The 26500-nt window shown below is 42.9% G+C and overlaps 1 protein-coding gene across 1 annotated transcript in view; it reads right to left on the bottom strand.

The window, feature by feature from the left end:
- Window positions 1-26500, bottom strand: part of cdh13 (cadherin 13, H-cadherin (heart)) — a 236598-nt gene that overhangs the window by 192935 nt on the left and 17163 nt on the right. The window contains exon 2 of the mRNA XM_030790562.1: window positions 14778-14895. Coding sequence (XP_030646422.1) covers window positions 14778-14895 — 118 coding nt within the window. The remainder of the gene's footprint in view (window positions 1-14777; window positions 14896-26500) is intronic.

Genomic DNA, 26500 nt, shown 5'->3' with positions numbered 1-26500 from the left:
CTCTTCTATCTCTCTCATAAGCATAAGCAAGAAAAAAACAAAGCAAAAAAAGAAAAAAAAAAAAAAACTGGAGTTGATCTCCGTGGAATATTTCGCTGCCCTAATTATTATCAATATCCTGCTTTTAAAATTCACAATGGCCGTCCTTCCTGTAAGGAAATGAAAAAAAAAAAAAACTTGCGTTTTGGCTGGAAGTTTCCATTCTCTCCCTAACTTAAGCCAAATGTTGCTTCTTTTTTGGAAATGAGAGTTAGATATTTGGCATTGATTTAAGCTTCCTTTCATGGTGACTGATGGCAGAAATCAAGTCAGCAATGAGTACCTGATTGCAAACCTCTCTGCCTCTGATTTTATTCTGATAACCACTCTAAGGCTGATTATTTTGAAAGAAGAAGATGCTCACATTCTCTCTCTCTCTCTCCCTCTCACTTGCACAGACACACACACACACACACACACACACACACAGATCACAGATGGCACATTCATTCACTGAAAAACACCCAGTAGCACCCCTCGGCTCAATGACACATTGCTTGTATGAATAACAATTACTGTTATGAATTTAATAGGAGTATTAATGCACTGAACCTGCTTATTATCTAGTAATACATATATATATATATATATATATACTTTGTGAGATATCCAACACATTGTGTGATTTGCCGGGGGGATGGGGGGGATTTCCCTACTTCTGGTTTATATATCCCTGCACCCCCCCTCCCACATCTCCCCCCTCAAACTTTATTCTCGTACTATTACGACTTTGTTCTAGAAAATTGTGAACTTTAACTTTTTTCCCTCAATGTGGCCCTAATACTCCATCATACATTAATGCTACTTCACCAATAGACCATATAAAATACCTAAAATAAAAATATTTTTTAAAAATATGTCTAAGTAAAACGCTGCAGCGTGAGAACAGTTTATAGTGCAAACAACAATAAAATCAGAAAGGGACTATCACCGTCTTCGCTCACGCTTGTGTGACAGTAGAGATGACACCGTGGCTTCGCGATGATCCTGGTTCCACTGGCCTTCATCCATGTACGGCTATATAGGCTACTTGATTAATTAAATTAAAAAATTCCTGCGAATGCAGTGGTTCAGTTCAAGTTCCGAAACTGTTTTATTAAAATACAGAATTACTCTATAAATGTTGCTTTAACAGCTGCATGAAGTAGCCTAACAGGGTTCATAGTCTGCTGTATATAGGCCCACTGTGGTTTGTGATTTATTTTCATGAATAAAAACGTTTCAAAAACACACACAACCCCCCCCGTTTTTTTTTTCACAAATCGCACCCTGATCCAATGAATGGACAGAAATCCTTCTACAAAGCTGCCGAGTTAAACGATCACGATGCTTTTGCCGCAGTGTCAGATGTGTAAAGCTTCACGTCTCTTATGGAAAAACCTCCAGTGCTTGGGCAAAAACGACAGCAATCATCCCGGTCCACATGGACGGTCAGCGTCAGTTTGGCTGTCCAAAATACTCTGATTTGTTTCAGATATCACTTCACTCTGTGGAAAATGAGGTTCACTGGCCATTTCCTGATGTGAAAGATGCCCTTTTCCACCGCAACCCCCCCCCCCCCCCCCCAAACGTCTGCATCCCAAATGGTGCAAAATTGGATGCATTTCTGAAAAATAAATGCCTATACTATATGATTTCAGCTACGGCATATTATTCTTGGCTATTGGGATAAAAAGGGGATTTATCGCTATTGGCTGTTCACCAGAGCAGCGTCCATAATCCATACTCTGTTCAATGATAGCTTGGGATTCCAAGAAAACTAAAGCTCCGTTTTACGAACAAAATCAAAATGATCCAGTTCGGTGCTCGTCGTAACTTTGTGCAGCGACAGTAAACGCGCCCTCCATCATTCGGTGAAACGAGCTTGATGTATACACACAGCAGAGAAGCTCTGTTCTGTTGAGATGTAGATGGATCCTCTTATTTGTTAGGAAAATAAACACAAATCAACAGCAAATGCGACTGAGAGATGACAGCTCGGTGCGGGACAGGTTAAAGGCCTGGTTCTCAACTACACCTCCTTCATCTCAATCTGTAAATTTTCACTGCGACCTAAAGCACGACCGTCATCATCATCGTCATCATCATCATCGCCATCGTCGTCATCACCATCTTCGTCATCAGCCAAGCAGCTGCCCCTATCCAGCCACCTCCGCACCTGCAAGACACCACTGAGCCCTAAAAAAACGCATCATACCGCAGGCTTTGATGCCAAGCCAACCCCCTGCTGTGCCGCTGTGGAGTGGCGATGCCCAGCCGAGAGATGGCACGGAGAGGCATGCCAGGCAACACCGAGTCATTCCTCCCCTCTGGCTTGGACGGGGAACAGGCATATTGATTTGTCAAATCCTGATCTCAGACATCACAGCTTTGACCCCGTGTCTCATCCAGGCTCATACGCCGAGATAAAAAAAAAAAAAAAAAAAAAAGAAAAGAAAAGAAAAAAATAATAAGAAAAGCGTCGATACTCATTATAGAGAAACCCATTTTTTTCCAAACCCAGTGGGTTTTCTGTTCCTTTTGTATTTTGTTTTATATGTTGAACATGAAATATGCCATTAAAGTGTTAGATGAGTCAAATTACAAACAGTAATCCAGGCACCTACTCTGTTGTCTATATTACGGATATGAAGTAAAATGCAAAATGAATATCCGCAGACATTCATACCTAGAGCTATACCCACTCTCAAACAGCTCAAACTTTACAAACAGAACTCCTTTCCTGCGGACACAGGCGGAATCAGATATTTGGCCAAAAAAAAAAAGGACATTGGTCAGCATCAGTAAACATTTCCCGTGTTATTTGTTTATTTATTTATATACTTATTTATTTACTCACGGCACTTTGAGCCGTTTTGGCCGTGAGCTCTGCTCTTTGATGTTAACCGTGTCGAGCTTTTTGCAACAGTCTTTGCATTCTGAACCCACTGTTTCTTTCACACACACACACACACACACACACACACACACACACACACACACACACACACACACATTTATATATGATTTAATCACACTCTCATAGCTGAGGGTTTGTTGTGGGGCATCTGTGTTTGATGTGAGAGATCCCAAAAGAGAACTCCTGAGGGATCAGAAATGTATCTTATCACCACAGCAAACATCAAAAAGGCTTTATTAATAAAAAAAATAAATAAAAAAAAAGGTTTTATTATAAAAAGGGTTTATTAAAAGCTGAATCATAGCGGTCCATCTGCATGTTTCTCAGGGTCATTCTGTTTTTTAGTCAAACACAACCAAACTGCAGACGAACAAAAACAAAACGTTCTAAAACACTTTACAAAGGCAGTTTTCTTTTCATCTCCGCATCCAGATTATAGACGAAGCAGAAGTGTGGGCTCACCTGTGCTCTACGACAGAGGGTTTATATAGACACATGTTCTCTTTTCCAATCGGGCCAGTCACACACAGACACACTACATTTGCTCCTCTGACAAACTCTGCATACACTAGATTCAATATTCCCAACCCAGCCAGCCAGCTATTTCTCCCCCCGACTCTACGCCGACACCCAGACGCTGCTAATGGAACTCGCTCAATATTTATCTGAGCTTCAAAAGACGAAGACGGCCGTCGTGTCGCTGGTCGGTGACAGGCTTTGCGTTTTGCTTACTTTGCGGCTCTGAAAGGCTAAAGTCTAATGGCTTTGTCTGAGAAATGGGAGAGTAGGCAAAGGGTTGAGCGCTGGAGCTCATGTTTTGGCTGCTTGTTTACTGGCCCAGAGTCCCAGGCTCCGGGTCCAGAGCTCCACAGCTGTCAGTCAAATGGCCTATGCCTCAGTGAATCTCGTCAGACCTGCCCGTGACGCTGTGTGTTCACCCAGGCTGATCGATCGGCGTCGCAGAGGCCGGGGAGCACCGGGGATTGGGCCTCAGCATTTTCACCGCTGCTTCACAACGAGGGACCAACCCAACCACCCCCCCCCCTCACTCACACACACACACACACACACACACACACACACACACACACACCGTTACCCCCACTCACGTCCTCAGGCAACAATCCAAGATGTCAGCCATTGGGGAGGGCAAACAGCACCACTCCACACAACTTTGCAGAGTTTGGTATGACAAACGTGATAGTCTCTGTTACTGAACTCACTAAGCCAGCAGCAGGCACAGGGTCCACAAATAGCATTTTGCAAAGAACACAGTGTTTTGTTTTGAATTTTATTTATTATATCTTATATTTATATTTATTTCCACAGTTCTGTCATCCTACACCACTGTATTTCTAGAAAGCATGAATTAAAAAAAACAAACAAAAAAAAAACATCTTAGTTGGATATGGTGCACCACACTGTTTAAGTGAATCAAACATACTGAGACTTCAAATGGTCTTTTCTTGTTTTTGTTTTTGTTTTTGTTTGTTTGTTTGGGGGTGGGTTGCCAGTTAGTTTAGACAGATGCAAATGAATAGTCATTCTCTCAGATATCCAGTCAGTAACAGGGTAGACTGTGATCTTTCCATAAAACAATGAAGAAATAATGTCTGAATTTGGGAAGAGGCCTCTTTTAATGCTTTGGTTATGAAGATGAAAGTGAGGACGTGGGGAGGGGGGGTTGAATGTGGTGTAAAAAGATTTGTGTGTATTCATTAAATCTGTCCCCTGTGTCAGTACAACCACTCTCTCTCTCTCTCTCTCTCTCTCTCTCTCTCTCTCTCTCTATCTCTCTCTCTCACTCTCTCTCTCACACACACACACACACACACACATACACACACAAACACACACACACACACAAAACTGTTTAGTTTGTTTAGTTTTCCTATACTAAACAAAAAAACGTTATGTGTATACAAATTTGCTAACTCTGAAGCAACACATTAATCTAAATGTCAGGTTTAGACTCATATCATGACATACTGTCAGAAATGCACATCATAAAGGGCATAGCCTCTTGTTGAGCACAGCCTATTCAAATGTATAGACTATAAAGTATGAATACTAAGTACTCATTAAAACGTAGGAGTTTATCGCTGACCTTTTAGTTAGAAAATATCCTGCAACTTCCCGACAGTTATTTATTTATGTATTTATTTATTTATTTATTTATGGGTCTGAATTCATTTCAGTAGCTGAAAATTAGACACTTGAGAGCATTCATTCTGACAGATGGTTTGTAATAAATGTTTCTCTCCTTAAATCCTTCTTCAAAGCAGCAATTAAAAAAAACAACAAAAAAAACCCAATAATGTTAGTAATTGATGAACTGTCTCCATGGTGAATAAGCAATACCTGAATTAAACGTGTTTTTGTTTTTTGTTTTTTTTTTTTCCCCTGGTGCCTCCAGAGTGTTGTATCACAGATGAAGGTAAGCTAGTGAACCAAGCAAAGTTGTCAGCGCTTTTCACCTGAAGTGCAAGTTGTACAAGGCTTTGCATGGGAAACCAACCTCGAACATCCAGCTAAGGTCAGAGTTAGGTTTACTTTTAGGGTTAAACATCCGAGGGACATTCCAGAAAGTGGGTTTAGTGAGTTAGGTAACTCAGAGTAAGTAGTAAACCTCCTAATAGAAGAGCCCTATGGCTTTGTTTTGCTAGGAGAATGAAGCCATAGGGCTCTTCTATTAGGAGGTTTACTACTTACTCTGAGTTAACTAACTGAGTTTTCACTAAACCTGCTTTCTGGAATATCCCCCTGGTCTTGTGTCACCAGTCCTCTTGTTAACTAACCATTTCTTTCTCGCACAGGCGAGATGCGAAACACAACTGTTTTAGCTCAATACGCTTTGCTCTCAAAGCTAAATGTGGCAGAATTCTTTAAGACCTCCTGTGAGGTTTAGACTTCGACTTTCGTTGTGATCAACCTGGCATGAGAACTTCGTCAACAGCGACAACAACGAAAACTCCGCGGTCCATAGTTTAAAAATAGTTTCAATTTGCTTCGGTCTGAAGAGCCCATCTTTGGATGCTGTGAGAATGTAATATTTCAGACATGGACAATGAGGCAAAAGGCTGTTTTCTATGGAAGCAGAGTCTGAACAGTGGGAGTTTACAGAGACGGTCTGAGAAGTTGTGCCTAATAAAAAGAAAAAAAAAAACAGAAAATCGGATAAACACTAAGGTAAAGCTCCCAGATGGTATTAGGATACTTCAGCTCTCCTCTCCCAATATCCCTCACTTTGTAAATACCGTTTTTTTTAAACTCGAGGACACTTAAAAACAATTCTTATCTTAGCTACTACTCACAATCCATCCGGCATTAAGGCAGATCTACGCACTGAACAACCGTGACACACCGGTGTGTGTATATGGTGTGTCACCAGCGTGTGTATAAAAACCTGGCACGTGAACAGGGTATCCATGAAACACCAGCGTGTGTAGAAAAACCTGAGATATGAACAACTTATCCATTACACACCAGCATGTGTATAAAAACCTGAGACAACTTATCCATGACACACCAGTGTGTGTATAAAAACCAGAGTTATCAGGTCCTGCAGGTTCCAGAGATGCTATAACAGCTATGCCGTGACAACCTAGCGCCAGTAACGATCCATACGACAACCTAATCCGCCCCTTTCAACTCTCCTCTTCCTACTGACGGTCTGTCCTGTTCACTCCGCTCTTCCACACATTTTTCTTTTACCGCTTTATTCTCCCGCCTTTTTTTCCCCCTGTGCAGTCTGTCTCATTCCTCAGCAGACTGATCTTTCATTCTCTGCCCTATATATTCCACACCAAGGTCAGTCAGACTTGGTTGGAAGTCACCTCAGTATGTCAGTTCCATTGGGGAGTTTGGACTGAGTCTCCGTCCTGTCCCCCCCCCCCCCCCCCCCCTTTTTTTTTTTTTTTCGCGGAAGATACCGGGCCCTGCCACCCCCCATCCCCCCACCACGCCCCACACGCCCCCCCCCCCCCCCCACCCCCTTTTTTACCGAGGGGAGACACCGGGTTCACAGCAGAACGGCTTCCTGGGTAATTAGCGTCATTTGTCAAGTGTGTCTCTGATTTATAGTCAATTAAAAATACACCCAAAAAAAAGAGGCAACGAGGGCCTCTGCATCCACAGCTGAATGATTAATGCTTCATAATTACAGCTGAAAGAGAGAGAGAGAAAGAGAGAGAGAGATGAGGACAGAAACCCCATCATGTAGAAAAGATATTGAGTGTTATTATGTAGGACCCAGACAGGTCTGTGACTCAGAAAACACATACTGTCTTGACAGGTGAAGTGTCTTTTTTTTTTCTTCTTCTTCTTTCTTTTTTTTAAACTGTATTAGAAGCATCAAAACATCGCAGGCTGGTCCCGCTGATTACACCCATTCGTCTGACATCCTGTGCAGACCAAAGCATTAAACAAACAACTCCTGTGTCGCTGCTGTTACATTAAAGATCTGGACCATTCTGACTGAAACGATAATTCAGACTACTTTCCGGCATATTCCAAAGTCTGTCTGATTGCGGTTTGACGCAAATTAAAGACAGGCTTATCTGATTTCTGAGAAGAGAGAGAAGGAAGAGCGAGAGAAGAGGAGAGAATGAGTGTAATATCAAAATGGGCTTAATTAGTCAGAGTAAATATATGATAATCTCTTTCATTTTATTTCAAAAACAAGCAAGGGCTTTGTACATCTAATTTGCATTCAGAATAAAAGTCTATTGTTTCAGATCATTCTGCCAAACCGTTGAGGAGCGGTTGCGTGGGGGGGGGAGAGAGATGATTTTTGCCTACTGTCACCTGACCCAGTATTATACAGACCGCCTACAGGACGAACAACACAAACTGTCCGTTCACACAGGAGAAAAGACAAACGGGTTCATTTTAGGAGCTATATAACAGATGATTGCATTTGAGTCTTCAAATCACTTTTATTCAATGAATATTAAGATGTCAGAAAGACACTGTGTGTGTATGTGTATGTGTATGTGTATGTGAATGTGAATGTGTGTGTGTGTGTATGTGAGAGAGATAGAGTGTGTGTGTGTGTGTGTGTGTGTGAGAGAGAGAGAGAGACAGACTATGTGAGTGTGTGTGTGTTTATGCAAATATACTTCTCTTCAGCATGCGTATCTTGAGGTCAAACCTCAAGCAAAATCAAATCAAACATCCAAATGACTGGAAGAGTGCATTCCATTTACCTAACTGGTCTAAAAGGCAAAAGTCTGTCTGAGTAATCCAGTGCGTTTAAACTGGGTCAGAGACAAAGCCAGACTGGACGCAGTCAGAAAGACGAGGGGGTTCCTGCCAGGGAGCAGGGCCCAAGTCGCTCAACGCAGTTAATAAACAACAGGCACCACGCCAAGGCCGCGTTGCCCTGCTCTGTAGTCTACTGTTCACTCAGCATTGTAATGTTAGCCGATAATGTCACAGACAGTCAGCCTCTGCCTATTACAGCGTCGGCCATGAATCTTTAAGTAACTGTGGTTTAGTGTATTATAATGTCAGCCCTGGAACGGGGCCGCCGCGGCAGAGTGTTTCAGCATCTCAGGTCATTTATGCATGATGCAATGTTGAGTAACAGAGATCCCAATGAGGTTGTATTTCAGCTCTTAGTCAAGGTGAGTGTATATACCTCAGAGGGAACAGTTGAGCCAGGTTCCAATCTGTGAGTCATAGCCCCTATATTTCCATTTCAACATTCCAAATACTGACCAAAAAAAAAACCCCCACTTACCCTGATCTGTTATACTTGTAATACAACGTCGCTACATCATTTCTCTCTCTCTCTCTCTCTCTCTCTCTCTCTCTCTCTCTCTCTCTCTCTCTCTCTCTCTCTCTCTCTGGGAGTCTCTCTCTCTCTCTCTCTCTCTCTCTTTTTTTGAAAACTTTTGGAAGAGATTTCCCACTTCAAAAACTGAAATATGAACTAATTTGAGTTCTGGCTCTGAAGTGGAAGGGGGGTGATTTTCCTCACTTCTCTGACATGTCGTTCATCTCCGTAGCAATGTCGAAAGTAAAAGATGCGCCACGGAGAGGTAGCGTTTGCCTTCACTTTCTTTCCTTTTTTCCTCTTCTCCGTTTTGTGTTCTCTCTCTCTCTCTCTCTGATCTGCTCCAGAGCGAAATTCTAATTTTCTCTCTAGGGAAAGAAGGTTCCAGAACAGAAAAGTTTTCTCTTTTTTTGTTGTTGTTGTTTTTTTTTTTTTTCCCTTGTGCGGCCAAATTTATTTTGCCGCGGGGTAATACCTCTGTAAAAATTGAGGCCGTTCCCGAATTATAGGCGAGGTATTTCTGGCAGGCGGAGGGATCAATCTAACTGGTTTGTCGCCAAATCGCTGGTCTATTTTCTTCCTTCATTAAACGACAGGAAAGAGATATGCTTTCAATCAGGGCTGAGGTCTGAATACTGACACTATTAAACCTCGGTAAAATAGTACACTTCCCTACAGATACGAAAGTGCACTGATTCAATTTGATCCCCCCCCCCCCTTTTTAATTTACATTAGGATTTAAAAGTTATCTTTCTGAAGAGTAAGTGTCCACGGACAGCTACTAATGGGACAGGAAGTAATACAGTGAGCAGAGAATTGTGAGTTTAAAACCTAAGTATGGCAGCCCATCAACAACATTCCCCATAAAACCATACACACACACACACACGCGCGCGCATGCGCGCGCACACACACACACACACATCCACGCACACACGCGCACACACACACACACACATACACGCACGCACACGCACACACACACATACATGCACACACGCGCCCACACACACACACACACACACACACACACAGAGATTACACTCCAATGCTGCACCTCAGACAATGCTGTCTCTGAACACAGAAAATAATCATTTCTCAGTTTCTCAGGATATGAATGTCGTGAAACTCCATATATCACACAGAATGGGACCACGGGGCAGCTGTGGTCTAAAGGTTAGCGAACCGGGCTTGTGACTGTAGGGTTGCCAGTTTGATTCCCAGGCCCAACATCCATGGCTGTGTGCCATTGAGCAAGGCACTTAACCCTAATGCTCCCCGGGTGCAGAGGAATGCTGCCCACTGCTCCTGCGTCTGTTGTGTGTTCACTACTGGTGTGTTCGATGGGTTAAATGCAGAGGACAAATTCACTGCTCACTGTTCACAGTGTGTGTGTGCAATCACTGAAACCTAAACTTATAAGATCTAACAAAAAAAGCAGGACGTTTCTTTTCTTCATTTCAATTAAAACAAAAAACAAAAAACTTAGCTTGGCAGCACTAGACGACATACAGTAAGTGCACATCATTTCTGTCAGTCCTTGTGAAGTAAAACATGTAAGTAGCTCTGTCCACTTAACTTAATGTCCTTTCACCCCGAATAAAACAGCACTACAGCCATGCTCCCAGAACACTAACTGACTGACAGACAGTTCACATTGCATGGGTATGACTTATGGGGACAATGTACAGAATCCTATCAAAATTCAGCTGAATTCCAACACTGGCACAAGCTCAATATCTATTTCAGCAGGCAGTAGATTGAGCAATCTTTGCTGGTGTATGTGTGTGTGTGTGTGTGTGCATACGTGCGTACATGCATGCATGCATGTGTGTGTGTGTGTGTGTGTGTGTCTCTGCCTGTGGGTGCATTTGTGTGTATGTGTACGTTCAAGAATGGCTGATGAGTTCGCCCTAGATAAGACTGTCACTAAAATAAATAAATGTGTGTGTGTGTGTGTGTGTGTGTGTGTGTGTGTGTGTGTGTGTGTGTGTGTGTGTGTGTGTGTGTGTGAGCGTGCGTGCATGCTGCATGCGTGCCCGCATCTGCAAGTAAGTACACGTTTATGTATGAGACTATAAAACACATAAAGTAATATGTCTTTCTCACATTACATCAAGCTTAAAAACATGCTAATCACAACCTGCTGTCAGCTGAGGACAGGGGAGGAGCACACAGGGGGTGGGGTTAGCATCATCAGTATTCAGATGAACTGGGTTTGGATTTGCTCATGGGTTCTCATTTGCATGAACAACATCCATTATTCATAATCTCAGACACCTGGCCATATGGACAGTACTCACATAGTCCTATATAGAAGATTTGGTATGTCCTTTGGCTATATGATTACTTGTATGATTAATGCATGTTCATATGCAAATGTATGTCAGAGTGTGTGCATGCGCTCATCTTTGCGTGTGTGTGTATGTGTGACCCTGTAGGTGCACATGTAAAAGTATGTATATATAACTGTCTTTGTGTCTGTAGATGTGTATGTATGTTGGTGTGTACTTGTGTACTATATGTGTGTGTGCATGCATGTGTGGGGTGTGTGGTGTGTATGGTGTGTGTGTACGTGTGTCCGTGCACATGTGTGTGTGTATATATATGTGTGTGTGTGTGTGTGTGTGTGTGTGTGTGTTCAGGGTCTCTGTGTTAAACAGATTAATTTGAATGCCCCAGCTCTGACAGAGGGGTTGAGAGGCCCACCTCCAGACCAGCTCCATCTGCGTAATTACACAGTGAACCTGGTGCAACAGGGGGAGAGAAGACCTCAGCTCATTTACATACATCTGCATATGTCACCCACAGGGCCGCCTGTCTCTGACACCCGCAGCACCAGTGAGTCATGCATTCCTCCGCACACACACACACATACACACACATACATACACACACACACACACACGCATGGGCGCACACACACACACACACACGCAGACACCATCTCAGATGATCTTCCATGTAATGCAGCTTTTTTAAAAAACTCTGCTGCACTAACTGAAATTAAAGGAAGGACTCTTGTAGGTATTTGTTCACGTGAACATCAGAACACATGTTATAATGTTTGTGCATATGATGCCATGTTGTTTGTCTATTTGCGTGTATGTCTATGTCCGTCCATATATGTGTGTGTGTGTGTGTGTGTGTGTGTGTGCGTGCTCATGAGTGTGTGCATGTGTGTTTGAGTGTGAGTGTGTGCAGGTGTCCATCTATGTGTGCATGCATGTAGTATCTGTGTGTGTGTTTTTGTGTTTGTGTGCTTGTGCTGTCTAGTGATCTGTTTGTGCTGACAGGAGCATATTCTGTGTAAGTGAAGGGTCCCAGGGTTCCAGTGGAAGCCAGTTGAGCAGAACTCAGCCCTGCGCGCGTGCGCGCATGTGTGTGTGTGTGTGTGTGTGTCTGTGTGTGTCTGGAACTGAGCTCTGTGTGTGCCTATGTGTGTGTGTGTATGTGTGTGTATGTGTGTGTATGGACCTGAGCTACATGTGTGTGTGTATTGAACTGAGCTGTGTGTGTGTGTGTGTGTGTGTGTGTGTGTATGGTACTGAGCTGTGTGTGTGTGTGTCTGTGTGTGTATGGACCTGAGCTACGTGTGTGTGTGTGTGTGTGTGTGTGTGTGTGTGTGGTACTGAGCTGTGTGTGTGTGTGTCTGTGTGTATATGGAACTGAGCAATGTGAGTGTGTGCATACATGTGTGTGTGTGTGTGTGTGTGTGTGTGTGTGTATGGATCGCTGATCTCCAACATGCACACAACGCTTCACTGCCTCTCCCAATCAAACCCAATGAAATAAAAAAGATTGGAAAAGAAAAACTCACAGCACACATTTGTCCACTGTTGGTACCGGTAATAAAATATATATTTTCCACTGGGGAGAAAAGTAGTTCTTTTACAGTTTGACTTCCAGTTTGTTTGGTAGCTTTTTTTTCTGTATTTTCTCTTTCATTGCTTGAGTGCTGAGTCATTACTATGTCTTTTTTATTCCTCAGCTGGAGTGTTTTGTTTTTTAATGAGTCTTGACAACCTTTCTATTGCTTTCCAGACAGTGTCATCTGAAGGTATAGAGAGCATTGACTGATTTACACTTTATTTGGTTTTGAGTAGAGAATCACTTGGTTGAAGAAAATTAATCAGTTGCAGAGCTATCCTTGCAAAGAAAAAGACACACACACACACACATACACACACACACACACAGACACACACACACACACACACACACAGACACACACCCATACACACACATGCGCACATACAAACTTTTGAACATCTGTAATCCCATTTCACTGAAAACACAAAAAAAGACGTATTCCGCTCACAGTGGACTGTGCAGTGTCTTTAAACAACTGTCACTCTCAAACGGAGACAGAAAGAGAGAGACCGAAAGAGAGAAGCATCAGGGGGAGAAAGAGAGAGAGAGAGAGAGAGAGAGGGAGCAGGGGGAGAAAGAGAGAGAGAGAGAGAGAGAGAGAGAGAGAGAGAGAGTGATGCTTCGACACCAGCGCTGAAATCCCACTGAGACCAGAATGCCACACCAGCCAGACATTACTGTCGATCCCAGAGGAGAGGAGAGATGAGCAGGCAGACATTAGAGTGTATCTCAGAGGAATAGAGGCCCAGTGAATTGTGACAGTTCTATGATGCGGTTTGTTAGAAGGACTCTATGACTGTCCACAGAGGGAGACTCCATAAAGCCCATTTAGAGTGTTCTCATCCCTACTGGAACCAGCTGTCTCTCTCTGACCGCCACTGTAAAACTGACCTCTGCCCACTCTCTGGTCTGTTCTCTATTATACGGCCCTCACTGTCAGTCTCCGAGGGGACCTGAACAAACCAGCAGAGACAGACCACAAAGCAGATGGACAAAGGGGTTCTTTAAAATGCCTTTGTTCTGCCTTTACACGCTATTGGAATGAGCCTTACAAAACTCTTGAAGAACTTGAATTGTTTCTGCGTGCTTACATTTTCCCCTGTGGGCATTAAATCAATTAAACTGGAATCAGTTGCTGTTAAGGTGCTGTCACACAGGGCAGAGGTGTGTGACTTATATCTTAGGATTCAAATCCTGAATCACAGATGTGTCACCCTTGCTGACTGTGGATAGGTGTTCGAGGGAACATGTCCCCCTCAGGCACCGCCCGCCCACCTGTCAACTGTCACGTATATTCACATGTCTCAAGAGAAACATGTGTAACCCCCAAAACCCACTCCCACCTCCCCACCCACCCCAGTCTCGTCTGAGGTAACTTATCAGTACAGTTACTCTAAACATACTGCTTCTCTCTCTCTCTCTATCTGTCTGAGGTTGGGTGAGTTCATGTCCAAAGACATCTCTCAGGAGATTGACGAAAAATGCTTTATTCCGGGAAAAAAAAAATGCAGGGAACTGTTTTAAAACACAACTGAAATAAATTGTGTGTGTCTGTGTCTGACAGCAACTGTCAAGACATCTCCTATCACTGTGAGCCTGTGTGACTCAACTCCACAGACTCCCGTACAGACCTGGTCCAATAGCAGACAATTCTGCCTCCATATCCTCTCTTACTCACCCGCGGTGGGCGGGTCTGAGGTGATCAAACGCTTGTGTAAACATCTGACAATCAAAGAGAATCATTCATAAGCACTGGAAACTTTTCCTGTTGTTTTTGTGTGGACATTATTCCTTTTATGTCACATTATCAATAAATTTATAACTATCAGAGCAAAAAAAAAAAAGAGAGAGAGAGAGAAATTGTACACATCCTCAAGACTGTTTTGTCTCCTTTGATTTCATCACAAACTCAGTTTCAATAGATTGCAAGACAGTTCAATTGGAAAACAAACACAGAATGGAAAACATCACCAACATTGTGATGCTTTTGACCGATAATTTCTGCTTAATGGCGGAAAACATGAGATGCAAGTTACAGTTTCCTGACAAGAATAAGACACAAAGCACACTTTACCTCACTGTACAAGAAGAAGAAGAAGAAGAAGAAGAAGAAGAGGATTGATGATGTTGATGATGATGATGACGATGATGATGGTGATTGAAATGTATAAAAAACACCTGTCTTACCTTGCAGAACGGGTTTTTCTTTCTGGAACCCTCCATTGTACTGCACTTGGTACTCTTTCTCCTGAAAGCCTGGTACACATGTTTCCTTTGTCTCTTCTTGAGCTCCAGCATAAGCAAGCTGAGGACAAGAGATAGAACAGCCCTTCAGAATCTGTGTCAATCTCATCATAGAACAGCCCTTCAGAATCAGTGTCAGTCTCATCATAGAACAGCCCTTCAGAATCTGTGTCAATCTCATCATAGAACAGCCCTTCAGAATCTGTGTTAATCTCATCATAGAACAGCCCTTCAGAATCTGTGTCAATCTCATCATAGAACAGCCCTTCAGAATCAGTGTCAGTCTCATCATAGAACAGCCCTTCAGAATCTGTGTTAATCTCATCATAGAACAGCCCTTCAGAATCAGTGTCAGTCTTATCATAGAACAGCCCTTCAGAATCTGTGTTAATTTCATCATAGAACAGCCCTTCAGAATCTGTGTCAATCTCATCATAGAACAGCCCTTCAGAATCTGTGTTAATCTCATCATAGAACAGCCCTTCAGAATCAGTGTCAGTCTTATCATAGAACAGCCCCTCAGAATCTGTGTTAATCTCATCATAGAACAGCCCTTCAGAATCTGTGTTAATCTCCTCATGTCAGTCTCTCATCAGGAGCCAAAAAGTAAATATGAGACTAACTTTGAATGGTTCCCGATAAAAATCCGTCATATTTTCTCTCATCCCTCCACAAATTGCCCAATAACAACGTTGTGAGTAAAGAGGTGATTGTTATTTGCTTTGATTTACCTGTGCCTGACTAATGGTTCAAAAGCTTTTGTAAATGTATCCATGAAACAGCTCAGCTCACGTTTTGTTGTTTGCTCGAATGAAAACGATTAAGTTTTACTTTGCGTATTCCTTGGAATGAGTGAATTCTTTTGGGTAAGGGAAGGTAATCGGTTTTGCAAGAAGCTCTTCAGATCAATTATAGCAATTTCAGGTTGATCTCTAGTCCAAAGAACCAAGAGTCTGTCTTACTTTGAAACGGATAAAGGAAAATCAGAGAAGTTTTAAAAGCAAGTCAAATTAGTGCTCTGTGCATTCAGGTCGATAGAACAGGCAGAGACAGTGAAAGACAGAGGGAGAGAGGGAGAGAGAGGTGTGGGTTGTGTACCTTGTTTTAGGTGAGCACCTGCGAGGCACAGAAAACATATCTGTCCATCTTACTGTCACTCTCTTTTTTTCCCTCCCTCTTTCCCGGTGGCATCATTACTCTTTCACACCCGTTTCACTTTTCTATCCATCAGCTCTTTCAGCTGGGAGCAAGAGCGAGGATGTTCTGTGACAGTGATGTTCCTGACACATGAACATCTTTTGATGTGCAGCCCAGTTACATCACCTCTACATATAGTTGTGAGGCTACAGCATGGCGTACACACACACACACACACACACACACACACACACACACACCAAAGACCAAAATCAAAAACAGACAAACAACGAGAAGACATCTAGCTTTCTATCATCACCTTGAGAAATACCACAACACGGATTCCCAAGACTGACACCCCAAATCCCTCACACCCAAATGACACAGGTAAACTATGCCCCACCCAGATGATACAGGTAAAATATGCCCCACCCAAATGACGTAGGTAAACTATGCCTATACACACTATACCTGAGTAGAGTGTGTGCGCTCGCCCACCTGTGTGTGTATGTGTGTGTGTGTGTGCGCGCGCGCGCGTGTGTGTGTGTGTGTGCATGTGCGTGTTTGTGTGCTACTCTGTATGTGTGTGTGTGTGTGTGTGTGTGTGTGTGCACATTCACGTTCACATTCACAGACATTTAGATTAACTTTTAATGTTACTTATGAAGGTGCTGAAAAGAACAGACTAGAGAGACACATTTAAATGCAGCGATTCCTGTACGGGTTCTCACTGAAGTGCTCAGACGTGATAACAGTATGTAACACGATTGGCCCTGGAGGAGTGACTTTGAACTGCGTGAGTTTACTGAGAGGCGCACAGAGGCAGCCTGCCGTTCCCCATCACCTCCGACAAGAAGGAGAGAACTAAGAGTACAGCGCGGATCTTTATTGGCATTTCATTTACACATCTGAGAAGCTCGGAGAAAATCTGTACAAATACAGATCGTCCTACGAAAGGCATTAAAACAAGGCGAGCGTGTGTTGTGTTGATCGATTAAAGAAAAAAAAAAAAAAAAGAAAAGAAAAGAAAAAAAACCAAAAAAAAAAAACGGCCTCTTCAAAAAAGCATCATTCTACGCTTCATCGTATGCCTCAGTCATTTTCCCAGCCCATTTGGGTCCTTTTAGCTGTTATTGAACCAAACGTTCAATGCAATTAAGAAATCACTGGGAACTGTCAAAGTGTCGGTTTGATTCAGAGAAAAAGCTGAGTGAAGCAGGATCGGAGGAGGTGCCAGTCAGTGGGCCAGGGGCAGCTGGAGGCAGACAGCTGTGATACTGTTCTTAGAAACAACTGTCTCTCTCTCGCTCTCTCTCCATCTTTACTTCTCTCCCTCTTTCTTTCTTTCTCTCTCTCTCTCTCTCACTCTCTCTCCATCTCTAGTTCTCTCTCCACCTCTTCCTCTCTCTCTCTCTCACTCCCTCTCCACCTCTACTGTACCTCTCTCGCTCTCTCTCTCTCTCTCTCTCTCTCCACCTCTTCTTTGCTCTCTCCATTGGAACAATTAGAAACAAATGATCAGCCTTCAGGGAGGAGGGGACGGCACAGCGACAGCCTGGGAAACCCAAAATTATCATCACCAGCCCTCCACATAAACATATAATCAAGTCATAACTATGTGAATAAGGGTTATTCTCCGACTGGTTAATAAACTGTGGATGATCGTGACTAATGAGCAGAATTAGGTTAAAAGATTACGAAGCAAGGAAAGAAAAGAAAAGAAAAGAAAAGAAAAGAAAAGAAAAGAAAAGAAAAGAAAAGAAAAGAAAAGAAAAGAAAAGAAAAGAAAACAAGCGTTACAAATCGTAAATGTTAAATTATAACGATGAGAAAATATTCACAGAAAGGATGGAGTACCACAGACAAAGAGTGAAGCAGTGTGAAAAGAACCACAACGGCACTGCAAGCAGGAAACACAGCAAAAGAAAGACTGCAAAAAGATTTCAAATATAATGGAATCAAGGTGTAGGCAATGCACATCGCTACAGACTTTGTGCACACTAGCGCCAGGTCCCGATTTACATTAGGGAATTTACACCTCTGCTCAATGTCTTATTACATGAAATTTTACCGAATCTCCCGGGGGTAGTTTAAACTTTGAGAAAATGGTGGAGAAATTTTATTTCTGTTTTCTGGCTGTCTATGAGTACCTTGGGATACTGCGCTGTGGTAATGGTATGAAAATGTTCACTGAATGTAGCTCGCAGAGTTGCGATGGCGGAGACTGGAGTCACATTTAGTCACAAACGTCATCACCATCAGGGGCCTAATTCTCATCGTATGAAGTGCAAATGTTTATAGGTTTCACGCAGCAGGAAACGGAAAACACCGACGCCAACTACAGAGAGACGAGATGTCTAACAGAGCAATCTTTTCAATCAGCGGTGGCAAATGCCATTCCAATATCATTTCTCAAAAAAAAAAACAAAAAAAAAAAACACACAACCAAAAAAGATAATTCTATATCATCATTGGACATCTGAAAAGAACAACTTCATCTCACAGTGGGACTGCAGAAAATGCTTAAAAAATGTTTCAAAGACCGTTAGGATTTGGATATCTACGCTGCACATCTGTCCGCCTCACTGAGAAAGTGTTTCTCTCTCTCGCGCTCTCTCTCTCTTTCTCTCTCTCTCTCTCTCTCTCTCTCTAAATTAGCATTTACATGGGAGAGATGAAGATGAGGGAGACAACGGGGGTCTCCTGCCACTGCGGAGCCAGTTAAAAATGTGAGAAAGTGAGAAAACAGACGGATGAGAGAGAGAGAGAAAAGGTGAAGAGAGAGCTGTAAGAACTGCTATGGAAGTGGATACTCTAAACTACATTAAGGGATACACATGTATAGTATACACATGAGGAGAGAGAGAGAGAGACACTGTGGAGAAGACACCTGAGAGAGAGAGAGAGAGAGAGAGAGAGAGAGAGAGAGAGAAAGAAAATGGCGTGTTTGGGGGGCGCGCTGTGGGGGGGGTTGGGGGTGGGTTTAAAGGAGCAGATTGCGAACTGAAGGAGCATAAGAGGAGAGAAAGAGAGAAAGTCTGTTTGAAGTGACAGAATAAAAGCAATCCCATGGGGATTGAGCTGGCCAGCTTTCATCTCAAGCCAGAACATTCCAGAAACATCTACAGCCAGAGAGAGAAAGAGAGAGAGAGAGAGAGAGAGAGAGAGAGACTCTCTAGAGAGAGACTCTCTATCTCTGACTCTCACTATTCAGGAAATATTGACAAATTTATATGTTTTTGGTTGTCACTTCAGGAGACATAGCTCATTTCATTAGAGAGTAATGATTTCACTCTGCGAGGTTCCACAGTGTGAGAACGATAGTAGCTGAATGCACTTACTTAAATGACACAACATATCTTAATACAGATATGCTTTATTCCCACATTATTTCACATTGATTTCAATGGTCATTTAGCCAAATGGTAAAGACAAAGGGGAAAGAAAAAATATATAAATAATTCTAAAAAACAAAACAAAACAGAACAAACAAACAAAAGCAAAAACACAGATGGAAAGAAACTGATACACTGGGAGAGAGAGAGAGTGAAAGGAGACATTCCGCTGCTGTGGATTTTACTGGACTCGGCTGAGAATATCACCTGGGGTTATGGGTTTAGGCCCGTTTCTTTTTTTATTTTTATTTTTCCTCCGATGAGGGAACCAGCTCAAATCTCTCTACTATCTATTCTCATAAACTCAGCAATAAGCCCCGTGTGACATCCTGATGTATCAGACATCCAGATGGAGGAATCCCATATCATATATTCTGAGATTATAAACACACTCTATACAAACTGCTATTAAAGCTTCTGACAATATTCTCTCTCTCTCTCTCTCTCTCTCTCTCACTGAGTTTGGGTTTCTCATTTTACCAGATATTTATCTCCGGGCGTGATTATTGTCAATAATCATAACTTCTGTGTCAGTTTGCAGTTTAATTTGGACACAAAACAGAAAGAAAGAAAAAAAAAAGACTCCTATTGCCTGTAAATGGACCAATTAGAGAAAGTCACACCAAGTGTGTGATTCTATGATTGGGCCCTGGGTCATGACAACATAATCTATTCATTAGCATGAGTCAATAGAAACTGTATCCCTGTTAATCCAGCCAGGTCAAAAGGGCATTCAGTCTTACTCGGTCTAACGGGGCTACAAAACCACACCAGTGATAATGAAATAAGCTTTTATGCTAAATATGTTTGTTACAGTCTATTGTTATGGTTGCAGCCTTATTCAACCAATTTAGGAACAACAGCTTTGACACAGGCCTTACTTTAAGTCACAATATGTTTAGCTCCTGTTATTTTATTAAAATGCTGGTACTATGGTTCGCTATTCGGCTCACTGATGAACATTTTCTTCACAGTTAGTTAATGACAAACGTTGGCGCTAAACACGCACACACACACACACACACACACACACACACACACACAAAAAAGAGATTACATCACAACGTAGTGTTCAACTTGTGAATGCAGCGAACGTCTTTCCGATGCACTACGCGCACAGACACCCAGGGAGAGCTGGACAGTTAAGGAAGGAGGGGGGGGGGGTGCTCTCCAGGAATGATTCACAGCCATATTCCATTCAATTCATCATTAAGGCCTTGCCAGCAGACAGAGGGAACAAGAATTCCATTGTGTGCTGTGGATTTTCTTTTCTTTTTTTTTTTTTCTCGAGAGAACAGTAAACACACAGTACACAGTAACCAATGGAGAAATACTAATTCTGTCAATTCTATGCTTTTGTGCCTCTTAAATGTATACACACACACACACACACACACGCGCACACACACACACACACTTCTACAGAAGAGTATGGAAAACTATTCTGACTGCATCTTAACAGTCTCCACTGTTCCTCTGGAGACTTTGAGGCTGGGTGATTGATTAGCCTGGGTATCATTTCTTACATTGGGTTTTCATCTAACATGTTTACACTCCTGGAACACAAACATGTTCTGAAGCCTACGTCATAGTCACTGAGGATCACATTAATTACAGCGATAAACATTTGACAATCTTTATCTAAAAGTCATACGGATATATAAAGGCTTGTTTCAAAAGCATATTCCTCCATATTCAAGCTGGTATGTGATATAAATTCGTGTCTCTTTAACCCGCCGTTTTGGATTGTTCAAATTAAGTCTTTTTTTTTTTTCCAATGTGCGGTTTTCCTGGCGTGCAGGTGTGTCAGAGTACAGGCTTTGTCGAAGGACTGCCTCTGCTTTTGAAGGATCCGGGGGGGTGGGGGGGTGGGGGTGGCCAAAGCCACTCGAGTCAAGTGTAAATGTCAGCTCTGGAAGAAATCAATGGGATAACGCAGAGTTCAGAGAAAGACTGAACTTCACCAGCCTGCATGAACTAATGCGCCCGTGTGTGCCTGTACTTCTCAACGCATACGTACGTGTAAAAGTGCAGCTTTCCATCTTTAGGCCGTATCACGGCAACAACAGCGTGGCCGAAGCCTCCTCATTCATCACAGGGTCTCTTGTCATGTCGTCTGCGGCCTACACACAGCTGCCATTGGTCAATTTGGTCCCTGCGCACCAACAGACGGACATGGCAACCCTCCCTTAGCGTCTGGCCTGCCAGCTGATCAGTCACGCCGTCCCTTCCCTGCAACCCCCCCCCCCTTTCCCACCTTTCCCCCTTCTGTTACACCTACAGCCTGCTGCACAAGCCTAAGCTCATCTTCCTCTGTGGTAAATGTCATTGTTGTGAGACCGTGCCAGACTCGAGCCGGCCTCCACCTGGTCCCGGCCAGGCGCCGGCGAAAAATCAATCCAGCCACGACTGAAACACCTGCAGCTGGCCAGCACGCAAGCACCAGCACAGAGCCTGAAGAACCATCTGGAAACCACACACCACACCTGCTGGGCTGGCGAGCAAGAACTGGACCATAAGCAATAAACAAAGCTTTTTGGTCCAGACACAAAAGGAGAGAGAGAGAGACCGTGATGGAGAGAGAGAGAGAGAAAGAGCTCAGACAGGCACATTTCATTGGCTCCTGGATGTTGTTCTCTTGATTCAAGAGGCCACTCTGACAGGGAACTGTGGGTATTTATCCAGCTCAGCATGGGGCCAAACTAGTGTAGCAAAGGGGAATCCTGGCCTACGCTTCAAAAGCCAGTGTTTTAGCAACCGTGTATTATTGTCCTTCTAGGTCAAGTTTACTCAATTTTGCGGCCGTGAAGGTCCTCAAAAACCAGTTGAGGACACCATTCAAACTCAACTTTCTGTCTGGTAAGTCTAAACAGCATACGTTGGTCAAGCTGGATGTTCATATCTTACCATATTTTTGTGTATACAAAATGCACTACTCATTCTCTGTAATGATGTCAGATCACATGTGTTATTCAAATGGTTCAAATTACCCATACACTTGGTCTCACCCTGAGAATAATTATAGAGGGAAGCAATCTTTACAGATGAGGTTTAGCCGAAAAAACTCAACTCAGCTGCAGAATACATGCTATGAATCAACTACAGATGCACGCAACACTCTGTTCTGCTGTAAATGTACAGTTGGTAGTAGATGGGATACTTATGTCTTATTTGCTCACTTAATGTAATTACCTGTGCTGTCTTTCAAAAAGTAATTACATTGTTAACTTAGAAAAAAGAAAGCTGTCCTAACAATGTTAAGGTAATAATATAATTACAGCCTGAAGCGAAATTAAGGTAAGCGAGGTAAACTTTAGACATTTAAGGTCAGTTCATAAGTACCCACTCACACACTTGAATCTTAAACTCTTAGTACTCAACACAACAGGGTTTTTTTCCTGTTGTTGTTGTTGTTGTTGTAGTTGGGATTAGCTGTCACATGACTGTAGGGAAGGTCCTGTAAGGACAGAAGAGAAGGAAGTGGGGGGGTGTTTACCAATCCATTGCTATTCACAGGACAGAAGAGCCCATCCCCTGAGCATGGCTCTTTGGCTTATGGCCAGTCTGTTGAAAGGGCAGAGAGCGAAGACACTGGATGACTAAGCAGCGCACTGAGGGTCATAGACAGTCTGTCTGCAACAAAGTATTGGCCCAATGATCTCCCGCCAGGCCCAAACAACCCTGCTGTTTACGGTGCCAACTATTCATTACTGGCCCTAACAGAGCTGGCACGCCTCTGAGGGTTCGCTTTTCTTTTCTTTTTTTTTCTTTTCTTTTTCTTTTTGGCACATGTCTGCTGGGCATACCTAATGTATAGTGCAGGACGTCTGGAATGAGGATGAGGTCGGATATAGCTGATAAAAGAGACTTGACGCACGAAATTGGACCGTATATGACTTCAGCAGATTCCTCAATTACACGACATCGAATTAAGGGGGAAATTTAGCACCTTGCCTCGTAGCAAACAAATAATATAGTCTGCAAAATCCTCTGGAAGTCGTAATGCAGCAAAATCAATGTCACTTTAATTTATGTTTATTTGAGGGAGTTTCATAACATAATCCCAGTGTTTGAACTGAGTCATCCATCCCCTTGCGGCACAAACAGTTCATTAATACCTACAAGACAAAGACTAAATTCCTCTGTTCACTGAAAAAGCTTGTATGCGGCTGCAAGACGGGCATTGTCGTCATCTGATCACATCAGGTCACGGTGACGTTTTCTGTCCCCAGGGAGAACACGATTGGGGGGGGGGGGGGGGGGGGGGGAGCAATGGAACCTCACACGGAATCCGAAAAGGAATCTTCAACTTCAGAGAAACCTCCAGAAACTTCCATTTTGCCCTAGCAAACTTAAAATTTGTCCTTCCCTTTAAATAAATATGCACCTCGGACATCGTGCTGCCTTGTCATGAGCCGAGCCACTCGCCTCAGAATGCGCCGTCTCTACAGGAAAACGCTCGTGTTCAGACACCAAACGTATCAGTGTCGGCCAGAGAAACCATCAAGATGTCCAATGCATACAATCTCAGAGATTGCCAATGGAATCTCTGGTAAATCGCCGACTTCCTCTACGCACCTCTATGCACCCCCAACCCCCCCCCCCGCTTTTGATGGAAGATGTGGCTGGATGTGAGCGATTGCATTCCTTCTCTGATCATCTGCTTGACTGAACATCTGATCCCTTTGTTGCTTGACCTCCATTCATCAGATGAAAAGGGCAAAGGTGCCAATAATGCCTTGATTCCAGGCACCAGTCCTTTCTCTTCCTACCACCACGGAGTCGATAGAGAGACGCTTTTCAATGAGGAGGCGCTATCTCTGTTCTGTTGGTGTTTGTCTTCTGGCAAGCAAACTATTGGACAACAAAACTCAGATAAAGGAAGCGAAAGTTCTTGAAATGAGTACGTCTGGCATTTGTTTTTATATTGCACCATTTTCCCTTTTTTGTTTTTTTTTTTCGCACTCTCTACTGTGGCAGAACAGAATGGAAATCTAGCTATTGTTTGACAGTGAAAGCCTAACTGAGGCTCCTGGGGTAATGTTTACGAGTTGATTTCGTTAAAACTTTTAGCCCCGAGGGGTATACTGTAATCGTCTTCAAACCCTGTAACGTAGTCCGTGAACTGGTGATCACGATTAAACTTCAAATCACCCTTTAAATCAATCAGGTGATATATAAATACTTTATAAAGTTCACATCTCAAAGCTTAACAAAGCTCTTAAATTCGTCTTATCGTCAGCTTACACAAGCGCACATATCCACAGCCCTGCCGTTCTTTGTGAAGCCTCTGGGTTTTCATCTCACCAATCAGTTGCCTCTGCTATCCCTTTTGTGTGCTAAAACCCAGCGATTACAGTCATGCACCAAAGGAGCACAGGCATTCCTCATGATCAACAAAGCCAATAAGATGATTAAGCCATCGTGTAAAAAGCAACCAAACAGTTAGCACAAAAGAAATTACGCAGTATGCAAATGTTGCTGGGTTTTTTTCTGCTTTTCTTTTCTTTTTTATTGTCATCTCTGGGTTTGATCTCATTTCTGTCCTTTTTTTAAGTCTTCCATTCCTTCTCCTGTTCATCCTCTCCCATCCTCTAATCTTGGAAGTGTTAACTACTGATAACACAGCCCAAATGCCCCCCCCCCCCCCCCACCCCCACAGAGATGTGGAAGCTTTAGTATCATTAAAACACTGGGTAAAAATGTGGAAGAAAGAAATAAAAGCCTCAATGTGAATCTTTTATTTATTTATTTTGTTATTTATTTTTTTACTAACAGCAGGTTGAGAGAAAATCCATTTTGTCAGAATCAATATTTATCCATGACAATGTATTCCTTACAGCAATCAACACCAGCGGCTCTTTTGTTCACCCTTCCAAAGACACTCAAAAGAAACTCGAAAGGTTACCTCACAAAAGCTTTTTATTTTTTCCTTTTTTTTTTTTTATAATGCTCAAGACAACACTCAGCTCAGTAAAGCAAAGAATAATGCCCATAATTTATCTCTCACTGCATCCCTAGAGCACTGCTGCTCATTTCCATAACTGTGAACTTAAAAAGCAACCAAACGTTTGCGTGTAATGAGACATTATCTAAAAGTGTGCAATTTCATGTTTTTTGTTTTTCTTTCTTTTTTTTTCTTTCTTTCTTTCTTTCTTTCTTTCTTTTTAAACAATGCTGACAGTCGACAAGTGGAACACTCAAATATTCCCCGGCACGGATAATTCATGAGTTCCTCGTACCTCGCACATAAATACACACCACGACTCAGGCTAATACTGAACCAAGTCGACACAACTCAAACAGCTCTACATTCTCCTCACCAATAACTGGTGCTTTTACTTATCTAAAGAGGAAACAGAATAAACAAACCCTCGACCCATTTTCTGTGATGTCTAATTAGCCGTAGCCTTGAACGTCTTCCGCTAACACAACACTCATCTTTGGTGAAGGGGCAACAAAGCTAGCACGCGCTTCTGCTAACGTTTCAACAAAGTATGTAAGTTCCTGCTGACGCTCTGATTGGTCGCTTTTCTAGATCAATGATTCCTCTAACAGCTCTCTGAATAAGAAAAGAGCCGTTGTACATTTCCACTCGACTCATCTCGACAAAAGCACAGCGATGGACCGAAACATCGGGGACTTCGCACGTGAGGCCTGTGTTCAGGGGCGCCGAGTTTCCTCCTTGACACTGTGTCAAGGACAGGACTGTTCAGTTAAATCGACGCTTACATAATTCCCTGACTGTCAGTGAGGCCCACAGAAAAGCACCTTCATCCAGACAGACACCTAGAGCGGAAATGAGTGACGTGACTGAGCTCCAGACCCGTTACAAACGTTTTTTTTTTCGTTTGTTTCTTTTTTTTGGGCGGGGGGGGGGGGGCTCAGTGACACAAGATCGTTGAACAATACAGCAACCTGTTGCTTCGCAGCGGATAAACAGGATCCCCATGCCTACCAGTCCGATAAAAACAGGTTGGAAAGTTCATCCTGTTTTCCTCAGTTACATCGCGGCTGTTTTAGGATAACGCTTACGTTTAATCGGTGATGCGACTGGGGTTTGGTTTAACCGCCTGAGAGAGAAAAGCTCTCACCATTTCTGTCAGCTTACACCAACTGAATCCTGCATCAGAC

This window comes from Chanos chanos, chromosome 13, assembly GCF_902362185.1.
Source record: "Chanos chanos chromosome 13, fChaCha1.1, whole genome shotgun sequence".
Taxonomy (NCBI): Eukaryota; Metazoa; Chordata; class Actinopteri; order Gonorynchiformes; family Chanidae; genus Chanos; species Chanos chanos.
Note: the sequence above shows the minus strand (reverse complement) of the source record. Positions and strands in the feature narration are given on the sequence as shown.